The following is an 11,914-nucleotide window of genomic DNA, read 5'->3' as shown; positions in this document are numbered from 1 at the left end:
AGTGAAGAATAGTTGCGTAGTGTTGACACTTATCACATGAACGGGATATTCTGATGGCATCTTGGTGGAGTGTTGGCCAGTAATATCCTTGGCGAAAAGCTTTGTGTGCTAGGGATCGAGATCCAGCATGATCTCCGCAGACTCCTTCAGGTATTTCCCGAATGACAGTTTCTGCCTTTACGAGCGTAAGGCATCTTAGGTATGGTAGGTTAAAACCCCATTTGTAAAATTGGTCATTAATGATCAAGTAACGGGTAGCCTTGTATCGAATCTGCTTAGCTTGAACTTTGTCATTTGGAAGGGTACCATAAGCAAGGAATCTATAAATCGAGGTAATCCAACTATCCCCCTGTTGTAAGTTGCACACTTCCGCAGCCATGGTGTTGGTGCTGCCAACAATTCGACTTGAATTTTTCTCCCAATCTTGTCTTCCACCGCTGAGGCGACGCGAGCCAAAGCATCTGCATAACTGTTTGCCGCTCGAGGAATTTAGGTGATCTGGTAGTGGAAGTGTTGGAGCAACAATTGTGTTTGTGCCAGATATGCTACCATAGAGTTATCCTTAGCATCAAAGTTGTTGGTGACCTGGTTAACCACCAATTGGGAGTCACTGAAGATATCAATTCGTTTAACCCTATGGTGTTTAGCCAAACGTAAGCCTGTTAAGAAGGCTTCATATTCGGCCTCATTATTCGACACCTTGAATTTGAAACGAATAGCATACTCCATCGCCACTTTGTTAGGGGTCGTAAGGACTAGTCCTGCTCCACAACCCTGTTGGTTGGACGAGCCATCAACATATAGACTCCATGCTGGGGCTGTTGGTTCTATTTTCTTAGCTTCCGAGGGTAATGAAACCACTTCTTTAGGCATAGAAACAATGTCAACAGGATATGTGAAGTCGGCGATGAAGTCTGCCACTGCTTGGCCCTTCTTAGCTGGCTTTGGTTGGTAGGAGATGTCAAACTCACCCAATGCTATCACCCATTTGATCATTCGCCCGGAAGTGTCAAGACTTTGGAGTATCTGTCGAAGAGGATGATTGGTAAGCACGATGATGGAGTGTGCTTGAAAGTAAGGGCGAAGTTTTCGAGCAGACATGACCAATGCTAGAGCCAATTTCTCAATGTTGGAGTATCGTGTCTCCGCATCTTGTAAGGCCTTGCTAGCATAATAGATAGGCCGTTTGACATTACCATCCTTTCGAATGAGAACGGAACTTACTGCTGAAGCTGATACCGACAGATAGATAATGAGAGTGTCACCAACCTCAGGTTTGGAGAGCAAAGGGGCTTTACTCATGTAGTCTTTGAGGTTCTTAAATGCCTCAACACATTCATCAGTCCATGTAATGTACTTCTTACTTCCCTTAAGTGCTTTGAAGAAAAGAGCACATCTGTCGGTGGCCTTAGAGATGAACCTAGTTAAGGCTGCCACCTTGCCAGTAAAGCTCTGGATGTCTTTTAAAGTTACCGATTCCTTCATGTCAAGGATTGCTTTGATCTTTTCAGGATTAGCCTCAATGCCTCGTTGGCCTATCAGAAAGCCTAAGAATTTGCCAGAGCCTACGCCGAAGGCACATTTGTTGGGGTTCAACCTCATTCGATACCTCTTCAGAATGGTGAAAGTTTCAGATAGGTTGGTGATGTGTTGGTCAGCATGTTTGCTCTTGACTAGCATATCATCAACATAAACTTCCATGCTCTTCCCAATTTGTTCAGCAAACATTGAATTGACTAGTCTCTGATAAGTCGCTCCTGCATTCTTTAGGCTGAAAGGCATGACTTTATTGCAATATAGTCCTCTGTCAGTAGTGAAGGCTGTGTGTTCTTGGTCCGGAGGGTTCATGAGGATTTGGTTGTATCCTGAGTAAGCATCCATGAAGCTCAGAAGTTCACACCCTGCCGTAGAGTCTATAAGTCTGTCTATGAGAGGAAGAGGAAAACTATCCTTCGGGCATCCTTTGTTTAGGTCGGTGTAATCGACACACATTCTCCACAAGACCTTTTGGAGTAGGAGACTTTCCTTGGTCAGATTCTTCTTAACAAGGACAACATTTACTACCCGCGTTGGATAATTGACTTCGCGGATGAAGCCTATGCCTTTGAGTTTTTCAACTTCTGCCTCAGCGTCATAAGATCTTCGCTTCTGTCTCACTGGCTTGGTCTTGGGGTCAATACTTAAGCGATGACAGATGATATTGGGAGAGATGCCTGGCATGTCCTCGTATGACCAAGCGAAGACCTTAGTGTTCTCTTGCAAAAAAAAGATCAATGCCAACCGAATAGGTGGTGACAAGGTGGTGCCAATCTTCACCATGCGATCTGGATAATCTTTTGAGATAGAGACCTTCTCCAACTCTTCAGCGGGTTGTGCTTGCTGGGTGAAAGAGTCATCTCGAGGATCGTCGGGTTGATTGTTGCCACCGTGAAAATCCAAGTTGGCTTCGTCTGGGCTGGTCTTTATGACTTGGTCATGTATAGAAAGGGTTTCCTTGGGCACAGGCAGGTGTTGTTGCTTGACCAAAGTGTTGTAACATGATCGTGCACTAAGTTGATCTCCTCTGATGTAACCATTGCCATAAGGGGGTTGGAAATTTCATCAACAACATATGTGTGGATACCATGGCCTTGAGATCATTGATGCCTGTGCGTCCAAAGATGACATTGTATGCCGTTGGGCAATCAACCACCAAGAAGTTAGTGGTAATGGTAGCTGTGTAAGGGCATGTACCAATGGTGAAAGGTAAGTGTATGCTCCCCAAAGGTTGCACGATATCACCGGAGAAGCTTATTAGAGGGGAAATCGAGCGATCGAGCAAGTGTTCAGCTACATTAAGTGCCCTGAAAGCTTTAGCAAACATGATATTGACCGAAGCCCCCGTGTCTACCAGGATTCGCCGTACTTCAAAGTTGGCTATGTGAGCTTCCACGATCAGTGGGTCATTGTGAGGGTAGATGATACCTCTTTCTTCCTCAGGGTAGAAACATATTGGATCCCAGTTAGGCTTTTGACACTTGCCTCCCCTAATGTCTTCCACGTGAAACACTTGGTGACCAGGCCTTAAAACTCGTTCGCTGTTTTTCATGGCTCTATTGGACGATTCAGATATGGGTGTGCCGCCGCTTATGGAATATATCACATTCACTTGGCGTTGGTTACGGTTATCCCTTGAAGGGTGAATGAGGAATTGATCAATTTTTCCTTCACGAGCCAAAGCTTCAATATGATCACGAAGGGTGATACACTTCTCGCCGTCATGGCCGTTATGCTCATGGTATCAGCAAAACGCGCCCATGTTCTTCGTGGGCTTGTAACCCGACTGCCTCGGCATTGGCTTCGGTATCAGGTGTGCTATGCTGGGGTAAATGGCCACACATGTGGCGTTCAAAGGTGTGTATGTCTCATATCTCAGGGTAAGGCCTGTCCTGACAAGTGCTTGGCCCACTGCGTTGACTGCTTGGGGACGGGCATTATCGTGGCGATACCCTTGGTTATCGCGGTAGTGTCCCTTACTTTTTTTACTAAAATGAGACTGGTGAGGATGGAAGTCTTTCCTTTTGCCCTAAGATTGATATGTCTATTGACTTGGCAAAGTATTAAGTAAGGCAGGAGGAGGCACCGCTACCATTTGGAAGGTTGAGGTATTCTCATTTGGTTGGATCTGGCTTCCACTCCCTACTTGCTGATAAGGGGTGGTTGTGGGGGGTTTCCCTTGATATGTCATTGCCTCAGCAGAGGCATGGTTGTAAGCCTGTGCCATCACCTCAGAGTAAGTCTTCCAAGTGTTGGCATTGATCATGTACTTGAAGAAACAATCACGTAGGCCTGCCGTGAAGGCTTTGAGGGTAGTCTTGTCGTCTGCCTCAGCACAACAGGAATACTCATAGCTGAAGCGGCTAGTATACATACGTAATGACTTATATGGCTTCTGGCGAATAATGTACAAGTCATCCGCAGAGTGCAAGCGATCGGTCTGGAAAATGTGTTGAGAAACAAACAGTTTCCTCAATTCTTGAAATGAGTCTACCGTCTCAGGTGGAAGACGGCAATACCAGTTTAGAGCTTCACCAGAGAGGGTGGAAGGGAAGAGAAGACATCGCTCTTCGTCGGTGTGCATCTGGTATGCCATGGTGGACTCAAAGAGGTTAAGGTGTTCAATCGGATCCTCCTTTCTAGTATAGAGTTGCAAGCCAAGCTTCTGCTTTGTTTTTGCTTGGATGAGGGTGTCGAGGATCCTCCTTGTAATAGGGCCAGGCCTAGGTTGGTTCCAATCAGGTATCTCAGCTTGTCGTTCGGCCTTCAACTTGTTTACTTCCTTAAGGAGTTGTAGGACAAGAGGGTCCTGAGTGGAGTTATGTACCACTAGAGCTTTCTTTCGTAAATCTTCATCTCTTCTTGGAAGTAGGAAGGTTTGATCAAGAGTATGTGGTTTTTCCCTGGACTCGCCGTACTGACTTCCAAGGTATGTTTGTCGGAACATCTCTGAGTCCCCTACACCTTCGTGTTTCTCTAGGACTTGTTGCCCTTTCCCCAAATTGATAGCCGGCCTGGGACATGGGAGGGGACCGAGTCTTTTAAAGACCCTTAGGTCATTGATTTTCGAGCTTACATGGATGGGATTGTCTCGACGTTACTTTAGGAAATCTCGACAGTCGCGAAAGACGGCTTTCGATCCTTCCACTCCTTCTGTAAGGAGGTGTTTTCCTCCACTTCTCCTACTTCGGGTCGAAGCAGCTGGGTTGAGAGAAGTCTCATGTTGATCAATGTTTTGATGATTAACTCGCTCCTCATCAGGGATACCCATGTCGAATGAAGGCGACCCTCCGTGTTGGGGGGCACCTAGATGATGGTTGATGTCCACAGGGGTAATGAGCTCGCGTGTTTAAGTACGCCTAGTTTCATGGAGCGTCTCAAAGAGCTTTTCATACTGCTCTTGGAGGACCTCATTCTTCATTGCTATCTTATTGTTCTGAGTTTCTAGCTCATCGACTTTAGCTTGAAGAGCAACCTTCTTTCCTTCTTTCTTTCATTGCCTCGCACCAAGTGCAAGAGGGGTGTCATTCTGCGTGCTATGGCTTCCTTCACTTCCCATGTTGGAGAGGGATGCCTGGTCAAAAGAGAGTGTACGAATGGTGGAAACCAGCTTAACAAAGCTTAAGAGAGTGGGAATAAGTGTCATTTCCCACAAACGGCACCAAATGTTGATGTACAAAATCAGTGAGGACTTTGGTACAACAGAAAGTGTCAAGTTTGTGACCTTCGCTAGATTGCTTCAGTCACTAGTGTGGATAAGTATATAAATGGATGGGGACAGGGAAGCAAACACAAGATGTACGTGGTTCACCCAGATTGGCTACGTCCACGGAGTAAAGGAGTTCTCATTAATTGTGAAGGGTTTACACAAGTACATAGGTTCAAGCTCTCCTTTAGTGAGTACAAGTGAATGATTTAGTACAAATGACATTAGGCAATATTGTGAGAGAATGATCTCTATTTATAGAAGAGAGTTTCTAGTTTCATTCTGACATTGACACGTGTCGTGTTGTGATTGGCTTCTGATGTTGACACGTGTCGCGCTATGATTGGCTTTTGATGTCGACACGTGTCGCGCTGTGATTGGCCTCCTGCTTGGAGGGAAACTCTTCTGGGTCTTTGACGGTATAACGTTGACTGGTGCTCAGTAGTTTCAGGATTGGTCAAGTATGGTACAAACACGTATATTTCCTATCATTATTGCTACCGCATTGTGCATATGGCTACGTCACTCTCATGTGACGGCCAACATGCCTTGATCTCGGTTGGGGTGTGTCATGCCTCATCTTCTAGATCGACCACATGAGAGGTCAATGCCCTAAAAGAGGAAGTGACAACCCTAAAAGGTCTGCTTGGTGCCCAGAGCGAGCAGATGAGTATGATTATACGGGCCTTAAATATGTCTGGCCTCCAAATCTCGATGCCAACACCTGATCTTGCTCCATCTTCAACTTCCCAGCCACTTCGCCCAGCTGATACCCAATAGCTTGATGTATCAAACCTAGAAGACTACTTGTTGTAGTTTTTTCCTTTTTGTTCGGACATCTTGTATGTACATTTTCATATATTTTATAATTAAATACTTTTTTTGGGTTTATTAATTATTGTTTAGAATTTAATTACAATATTTATTAAAAATTAAATAAAAAATATTTTTGCCAAAAAAATATAAAATAAAATAAGGGTTTGAGGGATGAAGAAGTAACCTGCGTCGTGCAAAACTCCTTTGAGCGACACATGTATCTACATCTCACAAAACTCCTTTGCGCGACCCATGTCCCTCCGTCGCGCAAAGTGTCTTTGCATGATGGATAACCTACGTCGTGCAAAGTAGTTCTGTGCGACAGAGGAACATGAGTCGTGCAAAGGAGTTTTGCATGATGTAGGGACATGTGTTGCGCAAACCCTGCTTTCATTGCCTTGGCGCGACGGTTAACGCTCGATGAAGGTTCGTTGGGCTAATTTTCAGTCAACGTTTTTTGACTTTGCGCGACAAAGGTACCTGCGTCATGCAAATTGTTTTTTTTTTTTTTGTACTAGTGAACTCAGGTGAGACGATTGGCTACTAGAGTTACCCATACACAAATAGCTTTGACGGTTACAACATAATGAAACTTCGAAGGATAATCAAATAGAAATGTTTAGGAAACTTGGCTAGGGTTATGATGTTGCTCTCTAAGAGGAGATTTCGGCACTGCTCACTCTGTTGTCTAATGTGTTGTTAAATCCCTCACCCATGATCTCCTTGTATAGTGATCATCCAAGGGCATTTTGGAAACTACAGAATAACTTGGAGATGAAACTTGTTCCATATTCTTACCAATCTCCTAGAATATCCTCTCTAAAAAGGATATTATTATTGATTTATCAATGAGGATAAATCAAAAAATTATTGTGGGATTAATCATTCAATTTTGGGTGGATCACCGTAATTAAATACTTAATTATAAATTAAATATTTCTAATCCTTCTAGTGTCACGATTGTTGTAGAGCCAAGCCGCAAGGTGGTCATTGAGAAATATGTTCTGCCGAGAATATATAGATTCTGAGATCATTCCTGCAAACCTTTGTCCACAGGTCAACCCTAATTTAGGAAAACAATTGCTTGTGATACAAGAGAATAATAAATATTACTACTTTTCTGTCATTGTATACTTGAGTTCAATATTAATTTCCGTTAAGAGACAAGTAGATTTTTTATGTCAATTTTGTAATGCCTATGGATCCAAAAGCGATCATTATGAGAGATGTGACTAAATGGATGAAGGCTCTTGTAAATTATTCCTGTAAACCTGTCAAGAGACAAATTTCTCTTTCTTGGGATCATCTTGATGGAGATTGGTGTAAGCTAAACGCGGAGGGATCTAGAAGGACAAATTCTAGTCGAATTGGAGCTGGTGGCATACTTAGAGATCATAATGGCAACTGGTTAGGAGGTTTTGTTGTCAATTTGGCGCAAGGGCAGGTTTGTGATGCTGAATTATGGAGTTTATACTTTGGTTTACAGCTTGTTGTTGATAAGGGTGCTACTGATTTTCATATTGAGATGGATTCCAAGGCTATTGTTATGTTGTTGAAGCAAACCCAAGTCGATAATTTCCATCCTCTTGACACAATTATGCATAGCTGCAGATTAATGATGAGACAACTGAGGAGGTGTCAGTTGGAACACATTTACAGATAGAAGAATATTGTGGTGGATCAGTTGGCTAATTGTAGTTTTAATATGGATTAGAACAGAAAAAAAAAAATTAGTAGCGCAAAAAAAAAAATTATTAATTTCCCTTCGTTATTATTCCCAAGAGAATTTGGCATAAATTATCAAGTAAAGAAAGGGTACATACAAAGATTTATTTATAGAACAAACTCACGTATGTAATTAAGGGAAAAACTCAGACCGAAAAAAGGAGCAAAAAGAATTATAAGCTTGTAGGTAGCACGCATGGAAGAATATGACAGCTCAATTCCGTTTGTCTAGTCAATCTTAGTCCAGTCCGATCCGAACAGTACTAGTTATTACATCTTGTCCGGATCAATATTTCGGAAGTCCAATGTTGAATGAGATCTGCGGAACTGAGACAGTGCACTGTCTTCTGTATGGTTGATGATATCTGTTATAGAGGCCTGCAAGAGCGCGAAGTTGTTGATGTTCTTAAGAATGTCAGGATTGATGTTCTTCAAAGCATTAGGATGACCTTCGGTGGTTGGGAATCGTTTTTGATGAGAACGGATTATTGGCGAAAGAGATGCATGCAAGTTGTCATATATGCTGTTGCTTCTTCTGCTTGGTTTGAAAGTAGTGGAGGAAGCGCTGCTGCATGCACTGTTGCCTGTCTCTTGGTCTTGGCCTTGGCTATGCAAGCTTCCCATTTCGCTATGGATGCTTCCCATATCCTGGCTGTGCCAACTTCCCATTACTTGCCAGTACATGTTTGGTTCTGCCTTCTTTTCCACCTGCGAAAACTAAACAAGTACAAAATCCATATATGTACATCAATCGTCTTGAGCTATATATATCAATCACATGCATATGCAGTACAATTTTACAACTCCACTTTACAGGGTGATAGAAATTCAACGATATCTAAGGATGATACTAGTTTCATTTATTATGAAAGACAATGGTATTCACATACCGTTTTTCTCCTCATGCATACCCTGTTTAATTCTAACATTTGGATCGACAAAAGTAAAGGAAAATCAAAGGACAGAACTAAATAGGGTGTGTGTAAGAAATCATTTCACTTCTAAAAACTACTTAATTAGGGAGACACCGCAAAAAAAACTTGTGAAACACATAACAGCTTAACTGAACTACCCGAATAAGTGGAACTAAGAAAAGGATTAATAATGGATAATTCAAATGAAATTTATGATTGAAGATCAGAGATCTATGAAGGTGCAAAACTTACCTCGTTAGAAGATTCGACTTCTCCTCTAACCTCTTGAACCTTTCTTTGAACCAGTCCGCGATTTGTTTGAGGCAATTGCTTTGGTTTGGAAGTCCTCCTTACATATAATTAAGATGGAAAAGCACCCTATTAGCCATTGTGGTTTTGGTAGCAATTAAATAAAAGCCCTTGCTACATTTCATAATTTCTTGAAGATTTTATAAGATTCAGGACAGTCATTGTTGTGAGGGTTCCATTTCTGCAATTTCTCCATTACAGAAAACCATTTTACTATGAACATAGTGCACCATATCTAATATGAATGAGACATCGGAATATGCCTTCTTAACCACCCGAAAAACAGAAACACATCTAACGAATGATGGAAAAAATGCAATTGATACACTAATGAATTTGTAAAGTTGTACGTGAGAAGGATGTATTTAAAATTTACTAATGTTATATTTGCGTTATGCAAAATTAAGATCCGATCAAATGTTGAAAACTTTATAAGAACAAGTTTTAAATTATAATTTGGGCTATCTTTCCTTCTTTCAGTCTATTATTATGCCTAAATTAATCAAAATAATCAATGAAAGTAAATTGCAATGTATTTAGTTGAAATTTGAAATAGCATACTTCTTCCGGTCCTTGGTGTGAGTTCGTGCGTCCTCCTCTTTATACATTACTGGTAGAGCTGAAAGGTCACATGCCGACGGACTTGAACTAAAAAACTGAAACCAGAAAAAATTTACAATTTGCAAATACATGTTGAGCATACTAAAATATATAGATCACTAAGACATCTTTTACTTTCTCAAGCATTGTTGTTTCTACACTCACTTTTCTCTTAGAGCGATCAAATTTCATGCAGATTGCAGTTGGTGAGCTAAATAAAAGGGAAGCTCGGGACTAAAAAGCAATAACGGAAAATATTGATTACACGAAGAAAGAGTTTCATGATTGTACTCACTTGACTTTGGAGTGCAGAAGCAGCACTGCCACGAGATGCCGGATCCAGAGCAAGAAGTGTTGTTAAGAGATCAAATGATGATGTTGAGAAGTCCCTGAAGAACTCTTCAAAACTAGGTTTGTAATGTTGTGGTGGTCGGAAGCTTGTTGGTAACTTCATTTTCTTCCAGTAATCCTCTCCGGGTGAACCACAAAGCTTGAAGATCCTATGAAGTTGCTCAACCTGAACACACAACTTAATGAATCTGCCTCTGTAATTTCTCAAAAATGATGGTGGGATCAATCGAAGATTCCTTGTGTGAATATAATTGCGGTTACTGGTGTTGAAAATGAAGTTAAGACAAAATCATTTTACCTCGGTTCTCCCAGGCATAACTGGCCTCCCAACAAACATTTCTGCCAATAGGCATCCTGCACTCCAAAGATCAATACCAACTCCATAATCCGTAGAACCTAACAAGAGCTCTGGCGCTCTGTACCAGAGTGTCACTACTCGGCTTGTAAGAGGACGTTTCTTTGGAGGGAAAAAATTTGCAAGCCCAAAATCTGCAATTTTCAGCATCCCATTTCTGTCTATTAGCAAGTTGGAAGCTTTAATGTCTCGATGTAAAATCCCGTTTTCATGGCAGTGCTGGAGACCAGCAAGAAGCTGCTGCATATAGCACTTGACCTGTATGAAAGAGAAAATTGAAACAAAAACACCTAAATCTGTCTGTCTGACCATTGAGTACTATGAATTCCACACCATTTCTGTTACAGACTCGGTTCATTTGTACTTACTGCACACGTATAAGCCCAAAATCTACATAACATATATACATAAATAAATTTTTAGGTGTAGGGATAGATGACGACAACAAATGCCAACCTGGGGTTCAGTGAGCCTCTGTCCAGGACGTGAGATTACTCTGGTCAAGTCGGACTGCATGAAATCAAATACGAGATATAGACTATACTGCATTCTTGATGTTGCTATCCCTTCAAGCTTGATGATATTGGGATGATCTAGCTTCTGTAGCATCGTTATCTCCCTTGCCATGAACTTGACACTCTCTGGCTCTGATGTGTCAAAGCGGACTTTTTTCAAAGCAACAATCTTTTTGGTGTCCCTGTCACGAGCTTTGTACACATTGCTGTAGGTTCCCTGCCCTACCTACAATACCAAAGCCAAATATGGAAACCCAAATTCAGGTTTCTTGTCCACCAAGAAATCCCAACATCCTAATTCAAAAAAATTAGTAAGTGGAGTCTGTCTGAAGGAGTAATTAGTTACCTTAGCAAGTTTATCGTAGGAGTCGGCAGTCTTTGGAACAAAACCAACCAAGATATCTGGAGGCACGTTCTCAACCAGCCACTTCGGCCAGCCATCCACAATATCATCATCATCTCCTCCAATCTTCTTCAACATCATCCTTCGCGAAACGTTCCCTCCATTCTTAGCTCTCTCTGTCTCTCTAACAACCAAACCTCCTCCTCCACCATCAGCAATCTTATCCTCACCATTGAATGCCGCCGCCTTAACGTCCTTCCTTGAGTGTTTTAGGGTAACGGGTTTTCCTTCAATGCTCCCCTTGACATAGCCATTGTCCCGTTTCAACTTGTCAAGGACTTGAAGGTCATGACTTGGGGAGTTGGTTTTCGCCTGAACACAACCCATTAAGTCAGCGACTGACTTTGGAGGGGACGGTAGCACCTAGGCGGCGACAATGGTGGTGGTGGTGGTGAGGAATGACTGCATAGTAAATCCGGTGAATCAATGAATGAAGATGGTTGGTAATTGGTAATGGTAAATAAATTTTTTAAGAAAATGAAATGAGGAAGCCGAAACAAGAGTGAGTGAGTGATACTGCCGTTTCTTGGCCGGCATTGCCTTGGGATTATACCAACCATTACATTGTCTTTGTAACTCCCTCCGCTTTCTCCGCCTTCATAGTTGGGGTGTGCATTGGGAAACCAACATTCAATATATTTAATTATTTTGATTTTGATTTATCTTTTGCTTTCTAAAAGGACT

The 11,914-nt window shown here is 42.0% G+C and overlaps 1 protein-coding gene across 1 annotated transcript; it reads right to left on the bottom strand.

The window, feature by feature from the left end:
• Positions 1-7,943: 7,943 nt before the first annotated feature.
• On the bottom strand, positions 7,944-11,604 carry LOC103441786 (probable serine/threonine-protein kinase At1g54610). The gene is made up of 7 exons (XM_029106952.2): positions 11,174-11,604; positions 10,769-11,053; positions 10,256-10,570; positions 9,902-10,123; positions 9,568-9,662; positions 8,950-9,046; positions 7,944-8,500 (listed from the first exon to the last, which is right to left on the bottom strand). Exons 1-7 carry the CDS (start codon positions 11,555-11,557, stop codon positions 8,054-8,056), a joined length of 1,845 nt encoding a protein of 614 aa, XP_028962785.1. The 5' UTR covers positions 11,558-11,604; the 3' UTR covers positions 7,944-8,053.
• Between the last annotated feature and the right edge of the window lie 310 nt (positions 11,605-11,914).

This window comes from Malus domestica, chromosome 01 (genome assembly GCF_042453785.1).
Source record: "Malus domestica chromosome 01, GDT2T_hap1".
Taxonomy (NCBI): Eukaryota; Viridiplantae; Streptophyta; class Magnoliopsida; order Rosales; family Rosaceae; genus Malus; species Malus domestica.
The sequence above is the reverse complement of the archived record's forward strand: the minus strand, read 5'-3'. Positions and strand labels throughout refer to the sequence as shown.